Consider the following 24,232-nt stretch of genomic DNA (forward strand, 5'->3'; position numbering starts at 1 on the left):
CATCACGAGCTCTTTCTTGAAACTTAATATTGGAGGGTGTTGTTGTTTCTGATCTGTCCCCAAGACCGTCCTGGAGTCGAACGAGTATCAACAAGTGAAGGAGGGTGCTGAATGATGCGGTTTAAGGTGGCAGACGAAGAAGGACGGGGTCTTCTGGGTGCTGTGCTCGGCTTGGGAACGGTATCGGAGTTCGGAAGGATTAATGAGCGGCAAGACAGTGCAAGAATTTGTAGAGTACTCTGTAGTATAATAGGAAATGTGGGATACAGGAAGCCAAAGAAAACTGGATACAATAGTACTTAGTACATGTAGAATTCTAGCTGCGTAATTTTTAACTGTAGCACTTGGGCATCAAAGCATAAATCTAGATCAAAACAACTGTTTTCAATGAGTTGCTGAAAGGCGGGCTACAAATTCCCAAAGGTGTTTTATATAGCTTATGATGCTTAAAATTGTCCATGACCTAATGCACATAGCATCTGTGTTGTTTATATTAAACTGAGAATATAGATAATTTGGTTTTTATATGCGAGACAAATCGTGTTGCTGGTGCCCTTGTGTAAGCATTAACACTGCTTTAGGAACTGCCTTGGGTTTACAGACAAAATGCATTTACAGATCGTCATCATCTGCATTAATTCCCCAAAAGCTAACATGGATATCCAAAAAAGAACCCTGTGGTACTCCAGAGCTGAGCTTTGCACAATTGGGACAAATTCAGATATTGTGGCAGTGAGATAAAAACAGAAGTTAATAGAAACGTTAACAGAATATCATTATCAACGGTGTTGAAAGCTGTTGATTAAATCTTTAAAAGCAGAAGGGAGCAGGAACTCTCATCACATTGAGAACACCATGTAAGAAGGTGTCAGAGCTGCTTTGTTTGAAAGCTGCCTGAAATGTCATAACTCAGAAGCTCCTGGAACTATGAAGGAACCACAAACTTCAAAGGCAGGGTACAGTTAGAAGCATTTGGGAACAATGCATCCGTTTGGGAGATTTGAAGTACATTTGGAAGCATGCAGAAGCATGCGTGATGATATGGGAGAGCTTTTTAGAACACTGGAGTATTTTGGGAACATTACAAAGCATTACTTCTAGAACATTAGGAAGCAGATGAGATCATTTTCCAGCACTGGCAACTTTGGGGAATACTTCAGAACATTTGGCAGTGTTTTGCAAGAGGAAGAGGAAGGTTAAAAATAGGACAGTATGTGGGAAAACCACTGGGGAAACTGGCCTTTTTCAAAATATGCAAAAATATGGTTTTAAAAGTTGGGGAACAGTACCGAGAATAAGCAACAGATTTACAACATGAATGAGCAATTCAAGCTGAAGTGACTGGAGGGATGGAGAGGGGTCAAGAGAGCATGAAGCTGTCCTCACAGAGACAAGTGCACCAGCATGTTCTGAGAGTGTTAGGGGTACAAACAGAATGTAGAAACTGGAAGGAGATACCTTGGGGCATGAAGACTAGTAAATGTTGTGGTTTCTGTGGTATAAATGGCAGATGAAAATGGTAGAATTGTCTGTCCAAGTAGTATCCATAAAATCTTGATAAATAGCATCAGAGGAAATAAGATTAGAATTTAGTGTAGGATTTAGACTTCTTAGTAGTGGAAAAAAAACAGTTTTCCTTGAATATCCTTAATATCCTTCTTTCCTCCTCCAGCCCTCTCATCTCCCATCCATTTCTCCTATCTCCCCTTTCTTTTCCCCTCTCTCTCCTTTCAGGTTAGCATCATTGACAAGACAGTATTGTATATGGCCTTTTAGAACAACTGGCACAGTGCAAACGGCGATGAAAAAAGGAGCACAGTACACTCTCGCTCTCCCTCCCCCGAATTGCTCTTTTCTATTTGTTGCCATTGGCCCCAGCTATACCCGATTTCCTAACTAGAAGCCCAGTTAGATACTGCTGGGACATCCCAGCCTTCTGTTTTTCTCCCCGTCTCTCCAACATTAAAGATTGCAGTAATTAGGTCTCTGGGTGTCGCAGCAAAAGAGACACACATCATCTCTCCATGTCTCCCTCCATACCTGTCTTCTGCATCTCTAACAGGAGGTGAGAGGCAGTGAGCTTTCCCCATTTCTGCTCTTTTTGAGTAGTTCTGTCAATTGCTAGCAGGGGACAGGCTTCAATTATAACTGGGTGTCATGGAAATTTTTGCATTTAATTACAAAAATGGTCTTCTTTTCTTGCCTTTTTAAAAAGCTCGCAAGCTGAATCTTATTTTGAAAGATAGATGCAGGCAGGCAGGAACGTGACATCATGTTGTAAGCGTATTCTGAGCCCTTTCAACTGTGGCATGAGCCCATAGTCAACATGTATGGTAAAGGCAATGCTGTCTAATACTCCATTTAAACATACTTATAGCCTACCATCCAGTGCATACAAATCTGATCCATAATCTGCCCTAAACACTCATGTGCTTATCTCAGCTCCCTGCAAGACCCTGTAACTGCCAGAACAATGTCTTCTGATAGGGAAGGGTCTATCAGCCACCAGCAGAGATGGGGTTTTATATATTTATACGCCAGCAGCCATATCACCCTGCAACTCACAACTGGCAGCCCACTGATGCTCAGCAGGTGTGAGCCTGGTCAGTACCTGGATGGGAGACCTCCTGGGAAAAACTAAGGTTGCTGCTGGAAGAGGTGTTAGTGGGGCCAGCAGGGGGCGCTCACCTGCATGTGGGTCTTAATGCCCCAGTATAGTGATGGGGACACTATACTGTAAACAGGCGCCGTCCTTCGGATGAGATGTAAAACCGAGGGCATCTCTCGAAAAGATAGGGGTGTAACCCCGGCATCCTGGCCAAATTTCCCATTTGACCTTACCAATCATGGTCTCCTAATAATCCCCATCTATGAATTGGCTTCATTACTCTGCTGTCATCCCCACTGATAGCTGATGTGTGGTGAGCGTTCTGGCGCACTATGATTGCTGTCACATCATCCAGGTGGGGCTGCACATTGGTGGTGGTGGAGGGGAGTCCCCTTTACCTGTAAAGTGCTTTGAGTGGAGTGTCCAGAAAAGCGCTATATAAGTGTAAGCAATTATTATTATTATTATTATTATTATTATTATTATTATATACTGGTGGTGCTTGTAACAGTGGAGACTGCTGAGATATCTCTGGGAAGTATAAACCAATTTACACTCGCGTATCCTAGCAGGCATGTTACGTGAGAAAGGGCATCTTGTGTACTTTTAAAGAAGTCAAGGCAACATTTCTACAGATAATGCTTATATCAAGCAGTTTTGCAATAAACCCGTCTGCTGTGTGGACAGTGCAGTATTAAATATCCAAATTCACTCAAATATGTAAATAACCAATACAAACATAGCACTCAAATTGGCCATGTTCTGGACCTGTAATCCGTGGCTTTAAATGAGCAGGTGTCTAGGGTTTATTGGAGCTCTGATAGGGCTGCAGGCACATACAATAGCAAGTTGATTGCCTGTGAGCACAGAGAGCTGAGAAGCCACAGAAAGTAAGTAGGAGATTTGCAATAGTACAAACAAATAGGGAATAAGGTACTGAGGTCTGTAAATATGTATAATTGAAGTACGATATATGAATTATCTGGCTTTCTAATTTATGTAAGATACTACAGATAAAATTGCTTCTAAATGTGTACGATCTTTACCAAATTCCCTGTTTTCTGTATTGCAGGTGACGATCCAAATGTTAAAAAGGTGTTAGTAAATACAGGAGGAGCACTTAGAATAAAACTCCAGATTAAATTAATTTAGGTTTTGAAAATAAATCTGTTTTCCTGCAAACATACATTTCTGCTGTAAATTGAAAAATGCTATAATCAGACTCGGGCCTGAAAATTGTTGTCTATTATTACAAAGTTTGTGTGACTAAACGTGTGCACAGAACAGGTTTGGAAATGGAAACTTTAAAGGTGGGAAGTGGGATTTTTACATTTGGAATTAATTGCATGGATGTTGAAGATGACAAATGATAGACTACTGCGATACAGCTACTAAAAACGTAACTATTGCAACTGTTATTACTGCTGTTATGAGCACTGCTGCTTTTGCCAGTACCATTGTTTCTCATGCCAAGTGCTGATGCAGTGTTACTCACTGCTGCCAGTGTTGGTGTTAAACCATCAGGACGAAGCTGTGCATGCTCTGGGCTCTGCTGCTCCTGACCAGCCTGGTTCCCACTGAGACCTGTGAACGTCTTCCCAATGGTAAGCACATAACTAAAGCTGTCTCCAAACAATTGTATTTGTGATTGTGCAATTCCCTGCTTTTTGTTTCAGCTAAGTTTGTGTTATGTACTGTACAACACAACTCAATCTCTCCTAGAATACTCCTTCTCATACAGGCAACAATGCTGAGTAGTTGGGTCAGCTCATCAGCAGTTAACAGGGGAATCAGGGAGTTGCCGTGTCTCGTGGCTGACAGCTTTCCCGGTATTTCTCCAGCAGAGCAGAATGTTGCACTGTACGGCCGCCCAACCCAGTCCTCGGTGCTAGAGCTGGGGCAGGCCATTAATGCAGTGGACGGAAACACAGAGTCAGACTTCAACAGGGGCTCTTGCAGCAGCACGCACCTGCAGAACTCTCCCTGGTGGAGAGTGGACCTGCTCGCTGAGCACAACATCTCCCCTCTCCGCATCACAAACCAGGACGATGACTGCTGCCGCGGCTGGCTAGCGGGAGCGCAGGTCCTGGTGGGAAACCACCAAGACCATAACTGGAACCAATTGTGAGCATTACCACACTGACAGCGAACACACAGTGATTGTTTCCAAGTGATGGAATGAGTCTGTGATGACAGGGCGTGCGTCTGCAGTCCAGAGCTGCAATAACTGGAGTCTCCGCTGCCCGCCATCAGCACGCAGTATACCTCTCAGAGCGCAACATAGCCTTCTCTCTCTAGGACCACCAGCAACACTGCCCTTTCCTCAAGACTGCTCGTGCCATACTGTGGTTTTATCTGCACGCTACCACTCAGCCCTGAATGACAAGAAAAAGGATTACAGCCCTTTTTCTGTTCAACAGCAATAGCCTGCTCCACCTTTCTTCCTTAAGATAACAAGCTCTGAACACATCTCAACTTTATCTCCGGGCTGCAAATGGCAAGATGCCTGCAGAACAATGTGCCTGAGATGTGGATTAGGAGTGCACATTCAAACTGCAGTCATACAGTATGCTGTTATCCTTAGCAGACCCCAGTGATCTCTACGGGTCCTGAGTGTTTGTGATCTCTGTGCAGGTGTGGAGAGATCTCATCAGGGGGCCAGGTCGCTCGGGAGTTCTGCTGTCTGGGGATGATGGGCCGCTATGTTTCCGTGACGCATCACAACGTGAACAGGATTCTGAGCCTGTGCGAGGTGGAGGTGTTCAGGGTGCCAGTCAGAGATGAGAACTGCCCCTAGCAGTGAACCTCTCCCTCACGCTGGTCTTGAGCACCGAGAGAAGATGTGTGCATCAGTAGTGAAGGAAACTGGCAGCATTTTCTAAAAGGTGTTGTAGTCTGTTGCATTGCACTGTTTTGGCACAATCACATGTGCTGAGTTTTTATGTTGTAATAACATCAAATCAAAGGATTAAAGAGGTTGGACACTGGCATTACCCTGCCTCTGGAAAGTCTGTTATTTAACCTCTCATATTCTGCTGGGTTCCGAACTGTGGCAGAGAAAGAGAGCCCAGGGTGTGTGAACCAACAAGGAAAATATCGATTGGGAAGTTTAGTTGGCATGTGAGCTGCAAAGAAACAGGCAGAGGTTGATCTCTTCTAGTTTTTAGCTTTTTAAAGAAAAAGTCAGAAATGCAGCTGAAAATACCTTTTTGTATGACATTTTTGCTACTCACTTGTGTGTAGTGGAAATTTTACGAGCGATGTATTTAAAATAAAATGATGGAATCTTTATTTTTTTTCTGTAGTGGCACAGATGGTCACCTGGTGCACTGAGAATATGCTTAACAGTGAACACAAGAATACAAGAATATTCAAAACACATGCTGCTGTTCTGTCAACATTATCCTTCTAATATATAGATGGGATTATATCATGATATTATTAGCATAATGTAAACTAATAAATATTGAATGCCTGTGTCCTCGTGATTTCATCAATTATTCCCTTAACTGTAATTGTGACTTTTTTTCTTAATCTTCATTATTCTCTTAAAACTATTGCTATGTTAGTTTCAACTAAATCATGAAGCAAGTGGAACTGTAGAAATTTGTGGGCAGAGACTATCTACAATACGTAAATGACGCTTAGGCTAGGTGAACTACAAATAAATAAAGACAACATAATTCAATAATATACATTTATTGACTGATTTCTTCTACAGAAATAAATTCTGATTGGTTCATAGGCAAAGTGGATCCTTACCATTGCAACATTACCTAGAAATCTATTAGCTTAAGCTGTTGGACCTCCAGTGTGGAGCAGAAGCTGAGACTCTGCGTCAGTCACAGCTGTGGCCGAGGCAGGGTGACGTCAATGGGGTAGAAAGCAGTCAGCAAGGCTTCGGGAGGGCTGCGGAGCTTTGTCACAAGGACAAAGCTGAACTTCTCGGTTCTGGCTGCACTGAACTCAGTTTTGGAGTATTGGGGGCCATCAGAGGGCCGCACCAGGATCAAGTACCTAACAAAAGGTGGCAAAAGAGAGAAAGAGAATGAGTCCTCTTTCAACAAGATGTTGGGTAATGTTATTCAAGTCGAATCATTTTACTATGTGGTCTGTAAAATCTGAATGATTGTATTGAGTACAGTACACAACAATGAGACGGTCACCATGCTTTTTCTCATGCTTGGTTGGTATAATACAAAATAGGGTACTAAAAACATCTATAAATATAGGTTAAAAAAACGAAATATGCTCCGTTTGCCCCTAGTCCTGCTTTGATATTGAGATACACCATTATATGATGCCCCACTGCCTGTTTCGTAAAGCGTCACATGGGTGTGAGAGTTTAACAGTCTAAGTATCAGATTGAGTCTTTGTGCTGCCTGTTGTGGTCAGAAAGGAAGTGGGACTCCTGCAAATGCAAGATAATATAAGTCTGAGGTAAGAAAAGAGCATCATAATGAAACCTTGACAATCAAGCACGGTTGATGATTTTTGCACAACATTTCCTCAAATAGAAATCAACTGTTATCATGCCACAGACTTGACGGTAACATTGGGCTAAACGGGCTGTGAATACATATAAGGGTACAACATCTATGAAGATGTTTTCATTATCATTTGACTTCATCAGTGCAAAACATTTTTGTGATCTCCCCCCCCACCCCCCACCCGATGTGTCAGAAAATTGGACACCATCCAATGCCCCTGATTTTTTAAAAAGAATTAAATTCCTTTCTGGACTGTAGCCTTCAAAGGCTGGAGATCACGACTCTGAAGTTTATAGTCAATCACACATTACTGTAAGTCTATGCCATGTTGCATCTTAGCAGCATAAGGAAACAGAGAGCTTTTCAGAAGAAAACTCAACAAGTTATTCTGCACTGTACCTCTCATTCTGCAGCAGCTTTTTGTTCATAAGCTGATCCATCAATCCAGCCTGTATCTGATTCATCTGATTCTTCACTGACTCAGACACATCTGCCTCCATCATGTTGATCACCAAGGGTTTACCAAACCTGGAGTAGGAGTAGGACATTGATTAGCCACTGCAGTTCTCTCCACAAAGAAAAGTCTTTGGCCCACCAGAATCTAGAGTCTTTCCCACCCCATAGTGTGTTAGTTTCTGTATCTAGGTATCCCTCTTCCTCTTGCTTTACAGCTACATTCTCCCTCAATTTTCTCACCAATATCACCTCCTGCCCTATGTTCTCTCCTCCCTTTTCTCTGTCTCTTCTCCCACCTCACTCTGTTCCCCTCTGCTACTCATCCCTGTCTCTCAATCTCCTCTGCCTTCATCTACATTTTCCCTTTTTTTCTTTCCCTCTGTCCTCTCTCCTCCTACTCCTTACCCTTCTCCCCTGTCTCTCACCTGATGGCACCCAGCAGTGCCACTCGCAATACCTCAGGCTGCATGTGTTCTGGATTCAGAGCATCCAGGTAGTTTGTGTCTCGGTAGCGTAGGAAGGTGGCTGCCTGTCCTGAAGGATCTATGAGCAGAGGCCAGCTGGAACCAAGGACAAATTTGTGGACTTAAACTGTCTCTATGCAAATAGATGCCATAAATCCAGTTGAAGTCAAAAGCATTCAACTTCCTCCAAGCTCTCAACAACAAGGCTGGGTAGGCTGCTCCACACTACCACAACTCTTTGTGTACAGAAGTTCCTCCTGTTCTCAGTATTCATGACAACTGGTTTTTAGTCCTCATTTAGCTATCTTTGATTAGAATCTTCAAAAACATGATCACAACAACACAAGCAACCAGTATGAAGTGTTGTAGCAGCTAATTCATCACATTAACCTTTTTGTTGGGATCAGCATTGTGCGTTGACCACTGCAGGAGTTTGTGGGACAGTTTGGTAGGGATGTGTACAGGATAAAATAGCAACACAATCAAAACCTTTATACTAAGCCTAAAGTGTTTTAGTACAAAATGTTCTGTCTTATGTTTGTTGCCACCACTAGATGGTAGTCCTGTTTCACCATCCTGGTGGTATCCAATGTTCATGAACATACTGTACATTAGTTTATATTGTGAACAATTTCTTAATCTAAAATGTGTTCACATGTAGCATGAATTCACTTTAGTTTTTAAGTAAATCCTTCATGTTATTAATTTTTTTTTAAACAGAGAACAAAACGTAGGAAGCTATGACCTATAATTTTGCACCATTCCTAGACACAGGAGATTGTCTCAGAAAGGACAATCAGACAATTAAATTTATAATGAGCAATCACCTGATCAATTTAATAGCATGTGTGTCCCTCATCTTTGGTGAAATTCATTTTAAAACATTATCCAGAGTTGAATTACCATTACTGAATTATCCATAAATGGCAGTTGTTACATTTCTCCCCACATTGAAATAGGAAATCTTTTCCTCTATAATAGTCAAGGAATGTCGCTGGGAGGCAGGTTTATGATAGAATAAAACAATTATATTGTGAAATATGTTTGCTTATTCTGTTGTGCTTTAATGTCACCCAGCTTAACTTCTATTAAATAATATAGTAACATACAAAATGAGGTTAATAATATCCAAATCAAACAAATGACACTGATGTTGGCTAATTATTTTAAATGACTCTAAGGTTAATGAAACAGGTTTTAAAATAAGAATTGTCTAAATTCCGGGTCCTGCTGCATTAGGTATAAGGTCTCCTGCGACCTATGACCCCTCACCGGCCATCTTGCTGGATCCTTCCCCCAACGTCTTTGAGCAGAACATCATCCAGCTCACGCACCAGACAGTGCACCGCACCGCGCTCTGCGACCGCACCTGAGGGTCAGATTTTGGGGGTCACTGCACAGGGTCACTCGTGCACCTCAACAGTGCGCTCGCAGAATCACTCACCGAGGGAGACATGACAGATCGTGAAACTGCTGCACCGCTCAGGTGCTACACGAAAGGCAGTCACGTGTTTTGGAAAAGTGGCAGATGTACTGGACCCTGTGTACTGGGAAAAACCTGAAAGGACATTTGAAATAATCTATGTGCCCTAACGGTGTTTTCAATCAGTTAGTGAGGAGCTTGCGTCAAATGAGAACGTGATGAAATGAAAATTGCAGCCTTGCAGTACTGGGGTTATGTCACCCTGATCTACAGTGCTCTCTGATCTGATTTCTTGAGCCTCCCAATGCCTGGACAGTCGCTTTCTGTATCTCGTGGCAGTCTGGGTAGCCCCACCTTCCCCTGCCTGCTCCCTCAGCTCCAGCCGCGCCAGGGAGAGCTGTTCCTCGGCTCGCTGGGCCTCCTCTCGCACCCTCTCCAGCTGCTGCTCGGCCTCGCCGATCGCCTGCTCCCACAGAGAAAGAGAGAGGCGTGGAAAGGGACAAAAGACAAGGCGCAGAAATGTCGTGGGGAAGTAGGCTTTGGTTGCACACAGCATAAGGGGGGAAAAAAGTTTGAAAAAAAAGAACACCAGTGCTGGATGGATGGCTTTTAGTTTGCTTCTGCTACCGTTAGGTGATTTCGCAGGCATCCAGGAAAAAAAACAGCTGGGAAGGGGTAAGGCTGCAATGTGTAACAGAGACGTGCAAAACTATCTGGTTTTCTCATGTGTTCATTTTCCCTCAATCAATTCCTAAAGTAAAGCTATCACAGATCCTTAAAAATGAGGAGCTGTTCTACAGTTACCACAGGTAACTGAATCAGATTGGCGTTACAGAGATTAAGCAGTACAGTGATGACTTGCTGTAATCCTGGGCAATGTTATGGCTGCAGCTGGTCTTAATTAACCCCTCATTATCTAATTTCCCTTAGACACCCCTTCCTTCACTATTTAAACCCTCAGCTCATCCGGTAACATCGCTTGGTATTAGGATCTCTTCTGCCCTATGAGCTCACCTCGTCCTTTCCTCCTTAGTACCAGCTCTTCCTCGTCTGGAAGCCCTAAAACATCCACACCTTTCTTTTGGTGTTTGGATTTCTCGCTCTTGCCTCGCCCTTATCGGATTTATTTGCCTCTCTTCTTGTGTACTACCCGGACTTGACCCAGCCTGGAATAACCGACCACCCGACCTCTTCGCCTGCCTTGGATACCTCAGCTACCGGACCTCGCCTGGAGACCCGCACAGGGTTCGTAATTTACATAGTTCCTCACGGGCAGTAGCAATTCCACGCCACCTCTGACATACTGAACACTGTTGGCAGAGCCAACGCCCTCACCGGCAGTGTCAGCTGGGCTCGGTCCAGACCCTTCCTCTCGCACTTGTCATGCTCGGAGATCCTCTTGTTCAGCTCACAGTAAGCCTTCTGCAGCTGCACACAGCAGGAACACAACGAGAAAGGTGATTGCAGGAGACTCAGCGCATTGCCTAATCCCAGTACCTGCACAAACTAAAACATATGGTGCTAAAATGTGTTAGACTTTTGAATTCTGCATTGGACATTTTATAGGTCTGCTTTAGACCAGGAACATGCTGGCTTCTGTTTATATCTGACAATAGGGTTCATATACATGAAAGAAATACTTTCACATGCCTCACTGACAGTGCTGGGTAAAATACTTTTAAAAAGCGATGCATTACAGTTACAAGCTGCTTGTCTAACTTTAAAATAATGACTTGTGTGAAATGAAGCAAATGCAGTACTATTCAGCACTAAAAGTAAATATTAGCATGCATCTTTTTGTTTGCTTCCTTAAAAAGTCATTAAAACGTTGTTATCAATGTATCTATCTTAACACAAGCTAAGTGCAAGATAAGTACATTTTAAAGAATGAATGAAACGAAGGACAATAAACATATTCAATTATTTTCTGATGAATACCTGAGGCTTTAGGAAATAAACAGTCATGCTTCAATTTATTTTCAATTAATTAATTTTTTTCTTCAATTAATGTATCTTCCTCATATCTATCCTTTATACATAATCATTTATTATTATATAAGCGTTCCATATACACTTCAAGAAGATCAACAAACATCTCCACATCCCTTGGGCAACCTACACCAAGGCTTATATACACAAATAAACCCACTAATTAGACCGCTGTGAGGATGTGCATTATAATTTAATATACTAATTGCCTATTTGAGGTCTCTGAAGCCCTGTTTAGTGGTTTCTAGCAGAGACAACAATCCTTCAATGGGTCAACCTGCTGCAGAATATTGTGTAAAAGCATTATAAAAGAAATGTTTTTTCCCCAAGTATCATAGATGTTCTAAAAATGTTATGGTATACATTACTTGTGTCTGCATTGTGTTTAAAAAAAGCTTAACATTTCTGTAAGATTTTATATATTACCATACAGGGATAATCAGAGTTTTCCTGAACTCATTATTAATTAGGCAAATCTTATAGGAGGAATGTATGTTGGTTTAACGACACTTAAGCTGCTTATTTTATCTGTTATGAGATTTTTAACTTCCAACTAACACAGCAGAACACAGCTGGTCCTGAAAGGCATTAACATACAAAATATAAAACATGTTCCTAAAGTCTCCTGTTCACCTGCAGCTCTCACCTCTTTCTGACACCTCTCATGCTCTTTCTCTAGCTGCTGAACCTCAGATTTCAGCCTGTAGGGGGAAACAACATGTGTCTATGGTTTAGCTGTCTGTGACTACGACTACCTTCGACTTTATAAAACAGAGAAACGAGAAATCCTAAATTCCATCTTTCGGATGTCTGTGATTGAAAAGTTGAAACAATTGAAACTCTCATCTGCCACAAATTTTAAGTACAAATCACTTTATGTCCGTTTACAATACAAATGAGCAAATATGTATCGTACATGAGAATCGAGTCTTTTCTTATCGGTTCCCTTGAATTTTTTTTTCGTTTGGTTTTTTGTAACCTTTGCCATAAATGCCAGAACAGCAGGTGGAAAGTATACGTAGGTACAGTGGGTCTCACCGGTCAGCCTCAGCTTCTCTTTGCCTCTGCTCCTCTATGACTCTCCTCTGCTTCTCAGCCTCCATCTTCTCCAGCATCGCGTCTGTGGCCTTCAGGTCCCAGCCCTGCAGAATCAGGGCTATGCCATTCCCCGAGGCCACCTGGGAGCCCACAGTGCACACACACATACATTCAGCACCACCCTGGTATAATGAATGAGTTGAACTGTTTTCTTACTGCCTGCAGTACAACCAAAATCTGCCACAGTCAACAGCATAGTCTATTACTACATTAACATGGGCTTTGGCCCAAGTTATTCGGTATTTTGGTGTTAATGCTTGAGCATATTCAGACTTCAGGGGTTCTCTGTAACATTCCTCTCCTTAATAGAAAGCTCACCATCAAATACAAAGTAAATGAGTGGAATCTGTAAATCACAGGCAAATAACCAAGCAGAGCAATATATGGTTGAACGCAGCAATTAGACTAGTTCTCAAGGGAGACAAAAACCAAAAAACAAATGAGTTTTAAAGTCTAAATTGGCAGACTCTTTATCATTCTCACCCGGGACTCAAAATAATGAAGTCTGTGCTCTGATGGTTGACACGACATGCTTCTTCAGTTACTCTCTAACGTATTTCCAAGATACCTGTTCAGGTGTGCTGCCATCATCTGCATGTATTCTGGGGTCTGCTCCCAACTGTAGCAGGGTTTGGACTGCACTCAGGTGACCTCCAAAAGCAGCCCGATACAGGGGAGTCCTCCCAAAACCACCCTGTGAAAAACACACATTCATCTCAAGGACTTTATTAAGCACATGCCCAATTCTCAATTCTTAAGAGAAGCCAGCCCTCCAATGCTACTAGGAATTGTTACTATTGCACACCCCAGATGGGCACATTGCAGATATCTCCTTCAGCAAAGTACGTTATCCAGCGCGCTCCAGTAAACCGAACTGTAGAGACAAAGTGCCAACTTTGGATGTGCAGGTGATTGAAATGTATGTTGCTCTGGATAAGTGTCAGCCAAATGAATCAATTACTCTAATGGTGAGAGTCTGACATGAGACAACACACATTCAAGCTCTCTTGTTGCATTTATATTATCACGTTCTTCATTAATACGTAAGAGATCACTTTATTAGCCATATGCAATTTCTTGCATTAGGAATTTCTCTTTTTTCGCATACCCCAGCTTGCTCTCCATGAGACACAGAGGCACACAGACAGGGAGGAGAAGCTGGGGGTCAGAGAGCAGGGTCAGCCATTTATACAGCACTCCTGGAGCAGTTGGGGTTAAGGGCCTTGCTCAGGGGCCCAACAGAGTAGGATTCCTCTGCCAGCCATGCGATTTGAACCGGCAACCTTCCAGCCACAGGTGCAGGTGCAGATCCTTAGCCACAGTGCCACTGCTCCGCCCGTGTAAACCCATATGTAAACCATTTGTAAAGATGTAAAGAACCCTGTAGACCTTATACAGAGAAGAAACCATTGATCGGTGTGAAGGTCTTCTTGGACTCTGCAGCATATATTTAGCTGCTGGAGATTATTGTGGTGCGATTTAGAGATGGCCCAGTATCTGGGAAGAGACCAGTCCAGATGCGGGCGCTGGCCTTGCCTTGGTGTTAACGTCAGCCCCGCGCTCCATCAGCAGGGTGATGATCTCCGACTGCCCGCCCCCCGCTGCCTCCGAGAGCGCTGTGTTGCCGTGAGCATCTGTGCTACTGATGATCCGCAACTGACTGAGCAGGCGCTGCCGCCGCCCTGCCTCGTCAAACCCAACACCTTGCTTGGTCTCCAGGTCAGACACCTGGAGGGGAACCGTAAGACAAGACACAACCAAAGACAAAGCACCATTTACTGCAAAGAATCTGCAAAGCAGGTTTTCGTCTCAGAGTCAGTTATTCTTCACAGAGTCGGGGTTCAAGCCGTTTTTGTGTCCAACAGATATGTTTTGGGAAAAGATAAGCTAAACGTATCTTCTACAATTCTGCAAGCTTAAGAAATTGTAAATCTATTACATCCAATTAAAAGTTTTGCTGTAAAACTCACAATTCAGCTAGAAATCCAAAGAGATTGTGTTTTGCTACCAAAACGAAGCTAAAATATTTTTATATAATGTTAATCCAGTAATGTAAAAATACATTCGCATAATTAGATAATATGTAGTAGTAAAAATATGATATAGAGTAAGATCACTGTAAAGTACTAATTTTCACATGCTTTTTGTAAGATATTAATTAATTAAATCTTACAAAGTGCAAAGTCTACAACTTAGAGGTGAGTGCAGTGTACCGCAGCCTCTGTCCACAGAGCCGTGTCAAAGCAGAGCCTAACCTCTTTCAGCACAGCCAGGATCTCCTCTGCCTCACCCTCGAAGGCTGCCTCCAGCAGGCGAGTCCTCCTGCGCTGCTCCTCCTGCCTCCTCTTCCTCTCCTCTTCCTCCCTCTTTCTCTCCCTCTCTGCTTCTTCCTGCTCCCTGCGCACCAGTGCCAGAAATGCCTGCAGCACACCCTCACTGAGTGACTACCAGGTACAGACATAATCACACAGACACTCAAGCACACAGGTGCACACAAGCATCCAGAGACAGATTTTAGAAGCCGTCACACATAAACAGTCATACCAAAGCACAGAGAACTGAAGTTAAAACTTCAGTTTGCAAACTATTATTATTATATTATAAGACTTTGAGACACACAAGTACACAGAAGCCCGCATACGAACACAGGCATGTACTGTATAAACATGCAATAAATAATAAAGAGGCATCCTTCAGCATTCTGATGCAGAACAGAGACTTTAAAAGAAAGAATGAACAGTCAAAGCAACAACTGTTTTCCATTGAAACATTTTATAGTTTTACATTCGGATCTTAAACAAGTTGGGTGACATTCTTTTCACAGGTTTGTATGCCACACACATTTTGCGTTCTTATGGGTTTAACATTTTGGATAAGTTAACATTAAATGGAGAGCTTGGTGTTTTGTCCTCTGACCTCTTTCTGAAGCTGGTCCATAAGCTCCTCATACTTCTTTCTCTCTCTTTCCCTCCTCTCTCTCTCCCCCCTGGCCAGGAGCTGTCGCACAGCACACTGGATAGTGACAGCAGCTCTCTCCTCTGGGCTGAGCTCTACAGCAACCAAAAAGACAAGACTGACAAATGCAGAGCTGAAAGGTCTTTAACTGAGTAACATGTTCCAGTCAGTGACACAGACCATCTTTCCCAAGGATTTCCATTTCTGCAGTCCAGAATGAAGATACAGCATGTTGCTGGAGAGCCTGAACCCTGGACATAAAGTATGTCATGCGCATATTAATCTCCTTTAAAGTGAAGATCATCATCAATGGCTAAAGATTTGAAGTTATAGTGTTAATTTAATTTAGTTCAGAATCTCGTAACCAGAAGTCCCTGTGGTTTTGAACCCACTGGGTATGGAGGATGTAGATGGGTTAAATCTAGGCCATTTATTGCAGCCTGTTCAGCAAGAGGAAAGAAAGATGCATATTAGGTCAAATTCATGTAGAAACAGGATTGCAGACATTGTTGTCTCAAAGTTTTAGAAAACTTTGAAGGGTGTTCTGCAGAGAGGTTACAGCCACAGCGCAAACATGGCGTTTGACAAAACTGGGTCGATCCTTAACAAGGACAGCAGGTGGCGCTGTGCTCTTAACTCAGACCCAAAGAGCTAAAAGCACAACTTGATTCTTAAAGTCACGGTGAACACAAACTGACATGAATTTCTCTCGGAAATCTGGTACCAGGACAAAAACGTTCGGATCAACAGTTGCAAACCCAAGCACAGACTATAAAAATCCTCATTTTTATTTTCGGATGTGATGACATTAAACACAGTTCCTTATTTTGTTTTTCTGTGGCTTGCTGCAAGACACTGAAAACAAATAACTATGATTATGCACTTCTAACTAAAAATCAAGATTCTTGTACGTGCAAATGAGGTCATGGCATATCGTATTTAAATTAAATTAAGAAATATAAGGAACTGTTAAATAAATAAACATGCAGTTCTTTCCTGATTTATGCAGTATGTGTTCTTTTATCCCCGCAAGACTAGCGTACAATGAACACTTATAATGGTTTGATTGATTATTGGACCAAAGTGCCAACTTGTGTGCCACGTCTTTTTTTTGATGTAACGGAGCCAGGTTCTTTTCTTCGAAATGCAAGTGTTTTAAGGTACAAATGACCTCATAATCATTCCATGCAATTTCTGCAACGTAGGGCTAGACAGAGAGGAGATAAGAGAATGAAGGCAAAGTGAGTGAGAACACTAGCTCCACTGTCTGATGAGAACTCCCATCTGCCTGAAATGCAGCAGAGTGACATTTTTCATAGTGATGTCACGAATACCTCAAGATAAACCACCCCGCAAATTGAAGGTGTCCTTCAGTCACACACTAATTACAATACATAAAGTGATCATTTTTACCATTAAAATGCTATTGAAAAGACCAGGTTTGCAGTGATAACTGACAAGTCTCATGTAATTGTTCAATGCAAATCATATGTCTTATTCCTGTGTATAGATGAATTATTTCTACTCAATGTTTAATGCAAATTACAGTCTTATTTTGTATTGTTTCATTGTATGCCTATATATTTGTTTTTATTTTTTCTGTTCTTAACAAACAGCAAGCATGATATTACAGTATATCAGTTTTGTGCGGCAAACAAATATTAGCAAGGCTAGAAACTATATACTTTGTTTAAACCTAAAATGTAAAGCTTGTATTTTTCGAATTGTTTTCTGTATTTCTTAAACTGCATTTCTGAAACTATTCTGAAGGAAAGCATGAAATGCCAATATGCATCTTGGCACAAGCTGACAGGAATATGTTTCCTAAAACTGGTACCCTTCAGAACGTGTAATTGTCTTCTAATACACATCCTATAATCTGTTAAAAACACTGTGGAAACAGGCTGTCAGATCGTAAATTGATTTGGCCAGCAGCCATATCACCCTGCAACTCACAACTGGCAGCCCACTGAAGCTCAGCTGGTGTGAGCCTGGTCAGTAGCTGGATGGGAGACCTACTGGGAAAAACTAGGGTTCCTGCTGGAAGAGGTGTTAGTGGGACCAGCAGGGGGCGCTCACCCTGCGGTCCATGTGGGTCCTAATGTCCTAATGCCTAATGATGGGGACACTATACCGTAAACAGGCACCGTCCTTCGGATGAGACGTAAAATCCCAGGGTGTTTCTTTAAAAGAGTAGGGGTGTAACCCTGGTGTCCTGGCCAAATTTCCCATTGGTCTTTACCAATCATTGCCTCCTAATAAACCCCCTCTATGAATTGGCTTCATCACTCTGTTCTCCTCCCCACTGATAGCTGATGTGTGGCACACTATGGCTGCTGTTGCATCATACAGGTGGATGCTGCACATTGGTGGTGGTGCAGGGGAGTCCCCATTACCTGTAAAGCGCTTTGAGTGGAGTGTCCAGAAAAGTGTTATATAAGTGTAAGCAATTATTATTATTATTATAAATTTAACACTGTCTCTCTGATATTTAAGAAAGGAGTTGTAAATTGTGAAGCTGCAACTCTGCATGTAATAACTAGTTGATTATGGGGACATTTTCACTTACACAGCACATTTCTAGATTGTCATTAAGACACTGAAAGGAACACACCTGTTCCACACAACAGCAGCACAATTGTATGGGTGGCAACTCTCATATGACGTCCCATTTAAAAAGAAATCTTTCAGGCTTGTGCACAGTGTATTGACAGAGTGAACAAAAGACGTTTTTGGTCAAACATTTGAAGAATTTGGATTAACTGGTTGCTGTCAGTTACTTTAATTCAGGAAAACTACAAAAATAATTCTAAAACAAATGTTTGCAGCATACTGGTTAACAGTGCTTTATGATTTTACAATTACCACAGTTCATTTCATTTAGTGTAAGTTATACATTTAAAGATTACAGGTGATTATTTAACAAGAGTGTTAGAATCACACATTTTGATATAGTTTTCATCTCCATAGCTCCAAGTGCCTGGTGCATGTAAGTGATTCAGATCACGAAACCTTTTGTACAGCACCATGGATTTCAGTTCTTCTGATTTGCCTTTAGCATTTCTCATTTATCATTTAAGGGCAATTGCAGATAACAATGCAGCTGAATTTGTAAGTGTGTTTATTTTTTGATTAAATCCTGCCAGTTGTGTTTAGGCAAGATTCAAGGCTTTCTGATTAATAATGTGATGCATTTCCAAATATGGATTAAACATGTGGATTAAAGGCATTAAAATGAAGAATCTCACCAGAGCAGCACCATTTCATGGTGACTGTGTATCTATCTGTAGTAGTGCCCTTCATCAGACCATGCCATACCTGACCTCCCCCTCGATCCTGTGTCTCCCAGTTCAGCACTGCTAGGAGTAGCTGGTCCTTTCTTTCCATCTTTAGTTTTGGATGGGCTTTTAGCAGCATTCTTAAGTACTGTGTTGCCTTTTTTTGTCATTTTCTGTCCTGGAGGTAGAAAGAGATATGGGTATGGCCACAGAACGTAGCGATTCAACAAGCAAGAGAGAGTTACAGAAAGTTTCCTGATGCAATCCAAAAAGTATTGTAATGTACTGTCAATGTATTGATAATTTTGAACAGGTAACCTATGTTGGACCAATGTTTTCAAAATTTACCACAAATGCCTGGGTCTAGCTATGATCCAACATAACGAGGGTTTGCATTGGCCTAATGTCTGAGGGTTAGAACATCATTAACACCATTATTGAGCATCTTGAGAGTGTTTGTGGAGTACAGTTACACAGGGGTGTAGCTCTCTTGAGCACAAGTGTTAGCAAGGCTGGAATTAGTGAATCTGAGCAGCCCCACAGAAATAAAATGTATCAGGTCAGCAGATCTCAGAGTTCATCAGGGTAAATGCTGTGGGGTGTTCAGTAGGTTATGTGTGAATGCAATTTAAAATCTGAATGGTCAACACTACTGTTCAGCCAGTGACCAAGAACATGCAAACTCTACACAGACATAAGTGGATTCGAAGTCAGGAGCTGTGAAGAGGCAGTGCCACTTCCTGATCTACAGTATAGTGCCAGCATTTATTGTACAATAATATTACTGTGTCCGTGAATTGTATTACTACACCTGATTCTTTAATATTTGTGTGTGACATCTTTTCTCAATGTGCTTTTGCTTTGATCATTCTGCTGCCTTCTGTATCTGCTTAGGAGTTTTGATATCTCCTTGACGACATAAATTGTCCAATGTGGCAGGACGAAAAAACAATATACATGGAATGTTTATTATTAGCTGTATTCACCAGATTTGGAAAAATGATTTATTAAGTGTCCTTCTCTCATGTATTCAAGACAGCAAAAAATTAATAATCATGTATTTTATTTACTTTGGAAGAAGGTGCAATGAGGAAAATACCTGTTTTTTTGGTCTGGACTGGACCCTTTGCAGAGACCCTTCCCACCCCTATCGCTGGAATTGCTTTGGCTTTGCTGGAGTTCATACCTACAGAAAATGGAAAGAAAATTCTTCCTGTCAATAAAGAGTTATCAGTCCAGGGCTTAGACAACTGTCACATACAGTGCAATACCCACTAACTAAAATTAGCAATAATACATCTGAAAAAATATTAGCTACCCTGACATATTTTACACCTATACATATTTTACAACGAGCAACTGCAAAAATGGTCTGGTTTCCCCCACGCTACTTTCAAACCCATGAAATAAAAAGCACTTCTTGGATGAATGTATGTGGTCCTGTCTCAAGTCAAAGTCGATGAGCTAGATAAACACGGCTTCGCTTGCGTCTGTTCCATTCTGTGCTTACTGCTGCATCGCAGTGATATTATCCGTTCTGTGTGTCAAGGCTGCCTATTTTAATATTGCAACGTACTGCAACATTCAAGACGTAAGGACGTACAAGTCATTTGCTCCGAAGATCAGTTTGCATCAATAATAAAACAACACAAAATGTATGTGATACATTATTAATTTATCATTTTCAAATAAAGCATGTTAACTATTTTTTAAAATAAATTTAATACATTTTGTGTATACAGCGTTATAATGTGATGTGAGCTTTTTATTATTTTTTTACTTTTAACACATAAAAAAAAGCAAAGTTAACATTGAGAAACACCAATACAAGACGCCTAAAATTAAGTTTCTGAGTGATAAACAAATATTACCTGGTGTTCTCTTGTCATACAAATCAATTGAAATAAAATACCTTTTGATTTTTACGCAAATGCATTTAAAACACAAACTTCTCCAAAGTTTCCGAAGCGGAGCTGGTGTCCATAGTAACTGCTACGTAGTAAGTGAGAGGGAGGGTGCCGCAGTGCTCGCACTGTGCGCAGGTTCTCAATTTTCGCTTGAAGCCTCTGACGTTCAGACCTGTATAGGTTAGTATTCATGCCTTCAAAAAGGATTTTCCGCATTTCCACTTATACAAAGGGACTCCATCAAGACAAATTATTAGTCTTAATATATTTCATTTATTTTGTCAATGTTTTTGTTGCAATAGAACGGTGTTAGAAATAGTGCTCAATTCCACAGCGCTCATCACCCGAGATCTCTGGAAGACCTTGATCATATTAAACAAGCGTCTTAAAAAATGCTTTAACAACGAGCTCAGAGCGCTGATTTTATCTGGATGTCCATTACCCCCTGACTGTAGTTGGAGAAGCTTTGTCTTTTTTATTATGCTTGCCTTACAAATGTATTTCTTCTGTCTGCTGCGACTTTTTGTGTGAGTTGTCTCGAGGAGTCGATAATGTAACAACTAACATGACAAAAAAAAAAGAAAACACTTGAATGTCAGTATTCATGGGGGCTTTTTAGCAATGCGCAACGTTTCCGAAACACATTTTAGATGTATGTTTAATAAAAGCATTAATACGAGTTAATAAATACAAGTACTGACATGAACAATGTGGGCATAATATGCAAATATTGTATTTCGTGGCTTTTCGAAGCCATTGACAGGTATATTCACTACATTTTAAGAAGAATCTGTACTGTTTAGCAAAAGTTATTGCTTTCTTTAACCATCTACTAGGTATGTGTAAAATCTTAAGACGGCAAAACCTTACCTTAAAACCTTAAGACATGCTCAGCACCATAATATAATATACTAAGGTTCCAAATAAAAGCATTTTGGATTCCATCCTGACCTCTTCCTTAACCACTAAATAATAATAATTTCTTACACTTATATGGCCCTTTTGTGGACACTCCACTCAAAGCACTTTACAGGTAATGGAGACTCCTCTCCACCACCACCAATGTGCAGCCCCACCTAGATGATGTGACGGCAGCCATAATGCACCAGTACACTAACCACACACCAGCTATCAGTGGGGAGGAGAAAAGAGTGATGAAGCCAGTTCATAGATGGGGATTATTAGGAGGCCATGATTGGTAAATGCCAATGGGAAATTTGGCCAGGATACTCTTTTCAACAAATGCCCTGGGATTTTTAATGACTACAGAGAGTCAGGACCATGGTTTTACATCTCATCCAAAGGACAGCGCCTTACTACATATACTGGGGCATGAGCGCCCCCTGCTGACCCCACCAACACCTCTACCAGCAGTAACCTTAGCTTTCCCAGGAGGTCTCCCATCCAGGTACTGACCAGGTTCACACCTGTTGAGCTTCAGTGGGCTGCTGGTTGTGAAATGCAGGGTGACATGGTTTGTAATACAAAGCATTTTTAACTGAACTGTCAGTTTAGTTTGGGTTACATTTCAGTACAATTACTGTTGCAGTCCAAATTCCTGGGAGATGTATCTGAAACCAGTGCACAGTGTTTTAACAAAACAGGTTGAAAACATGAACACTAAAGTACACTTAAGAGGAAAATGAGTTTGTACAGTAAGCCTTGTTTAAAGCCTGTCCAAATTGGCAGATCAGCTGTCTAGAGTGTAACCCCAGCAATATTTTTTGGATGAGTGTCATTGATGGAACATGCATGGAATTATCTGGGCAAAGTTTACTTTTAAAGAAATTAGCACTCAAATAATCCTAAACAAACAAACTCCTGGAGAGCCCCAGTCTAGTTGGTTTTATAGGTTGCCTTAAAATAATTAATTTCTAAACCCAAGAACAAATTTAACTTTGATCAATTTAAATATGATCAACGGGTGGCGTGCTCAATTAAGAAATGTAGAGACCATTTGGAAGAAAATTCTGAATATCCTTAATAACAGCACTTAAGGATCAACGTTCCTTTCATTAAAACTTACTGGTTTCATTGCTTGATTGCTTAGACAGATGTTCCTCATCTTTAAATAACAGGTGATTTACAGTGAATATCTAGGTTGGTGCTCCCCAGGATCACAATTGGAGAATCTTGTTTTCGTACATTTCTTCAATTACTTCTCCTAAAGAGTTGAGAAATGAAATAAAGACAGGGACACGTTTCGTGTGAACAGCAGTTCTGGGGTCATTAGATCAGAATGTGAAGGAAAATCCAGGGAGAACCTTTGTCAGAAATGCTGGAGTGTTGGGAGGCAGCAGAGGTCAGGTAGGTTGTGAGGTGAATGCAGGCAGACAGGCAGAAAACACACCTACACACCATTATAGACAACACATATAATTTTGCAATCTGTCAGAATCCTGTCACAAACAGTTATACGGAGCATTGTGGGAAATCCTGCTCTAAAAGTAAATAGACACTAAACATTTTGATTAATTTAACCTTGCCACTTGATGCTCCCTCTTCGCCAGCCAAGTATGAATTAAAATGAAACACGAGTCTTGCTTTAAAGCCCAGATTGCCTCCTCCAGTAAGTCCAGAGCTGTCTAGACACTGCTCCAGGATAATCGCTCCAGATATGTTGGCAGTGAGCAGAAACCTGATGGTTTGCACTCTGCAGCTGACTGGACCATTTTTATGGAAAGGTGGGGGTGGGGAGTATTGCAACTCAGATGGCTGTAGCAATGAATTGTTTGTATTTTTTTAGTGCATAAACTTCACATTCAGCTGACTGAGAACACAGGTGGGTATATTTAGAATTGTTACCAGAGCCTTCACACTGTCAGGGATCACCCTCCACAGTAGGTGTTATGTAGAGGTCATCATCAGCTTATTTTGGGAAGAAAGCCCTTAACAGAACTAACGGCTTCCTCAATTTAACAATTCTCACATCAAGAATTTTGCTACAGGTCCAAAGCAGTTAATCACTGTAACAGCATTGTTAGAGAGGGAGTGGCAGTATAGCAGTTGGGTCTTTTAACAGAAGGGCTAGTATTCATTGGGGGTTAAGCAAGCTGGAATAGGGCTGTTGCCTCTGGAGATGTAATTTGTGGCTGTCTACTGCCAAAAGGGCTCTCACACAGAATTCTATATATAAAAATTAAGAACCACTTATCATTTAAACCTTATTTGTGCTTTTCATGTCTTGGCCCACAATGACAAACCCTGCTACTGCACACGGGACCTGACTCCTCAGCCCCGCCCACATTCATGCCACTCTTTTAACATATCAAAGGCGATTGGAGGAGAGGCACATCCCTCACAGCCCTGCAGGGGTCTTTGTGTTGCTGAGAATCAAGAGACCCCAGGCCAATTAATCCCACCCAACCTTGGGGGAAGCGTGGGCCCATTCAGCTATTGCCATGAGTCAGGCTCAAACCCGAGATCGTAGAGTCCAACATGTGCCAAGGCATGCTTTTATTAGTTAAGCCACACTGGAGGCCCACAAAGGTCACAGTTTAAAAGTATTCCTTCAAGACCTGGACAAGAAAGAAGACCATGTTTCTACAAGGATTACAGCACAGT

The 24,232-nt window shown here is 41.6% G+C and overlaps 2 protein-coding genes across 4 annotated transcripts; one reads left to right on the forward strand and one right to left on the reverse strand.

The window, feature by feature from the left end:
• Positions 1-4,145: 4,145 nt before the first annotated feature.
• LOC102691625 (fucolectin-like) lies at positions 4,146-5,946 on the forward strand. Its single transcript, XM_006635741.3, has 3 exons — positions 4,146-4,212; positions 4,450-4,732; positions 5,243-5,946. Exons 1-3 carry the CDS (start codon positions 4,146-4,148, stop codon positions 5,403-5,405), a joined length of 513 nt encoding a protein of 170 aa, XP_006635804.2. The 3' UTR covers positions 5,406-5,946.
• Positions 5,947-6,291: 345 nt separating this feature from the next.
• Positions 6,292-20,751, reverse strand: iqank1 (IQ motif and ankyrin repeat containing 1). Of its 3 annotated transcripts, none has more exons than XM_015357193.2 (15): positions 20,674-20,751; positions 19,861-19,947; positions 18,802-18,939; positions 15,445-15,578; positions 14,784-14,972; positions 14,065-14,256; positions 13,097-13,222; positions 12,469-12,608; positions 12,077-12,131; positions 10,777-10,869; positions 9,796-9,904; positions 9,291-9,387; positions 7,980-8,114; positions 7,498-7,626; positions 6,292-6,625 (listed from the first exon to the last, which is right to left on the reverse strand). In XM_015357193.2, exons 2-15 carry the CDS (start codon positions 19,943-19,945, stop codon positions 6,451-6,453), a joined length of 1,797 nt encoding a protein of 598 aa, XP_015212679.2. In that variant the 5' UTR covers positions 19,946-19,947; positions 20,674-20,751; the 3' UTR covers positions 6,292-6,450. The 3 variants fall into 3 exon arrangements, with proteins under 3 accessions (XP_015212679.2, XP_015212680.2, XP_015212678.2); XM_015357194.2 differs by having other exon boundaries at positions 14,784-14,948; positions 20,633-20,745; XM_015357192.2 differs by having other exon boundaries at positions 20,633-20,745.
• Between the last annotated feature and the right edge of the window lie 3,481 nt (positions 20,752-24,232).

This window comes from Lepisosteus oculatus, chromosome 10, assembly GCF_040954835.1.
Source record: "Lepisosteus oculatus isolate fLepOcu1 chromosome 10, fLepOcu1.hap2, whole genome shotgun sequence".
NCBI classification, from domain to species: domain Eukaryota; kingdom Metazoa; phylum Chordata; class Actinopteri; order Semionotiformes; family Lepisosteidae; genus Lepisosteus; species Lepisosteus oculatus.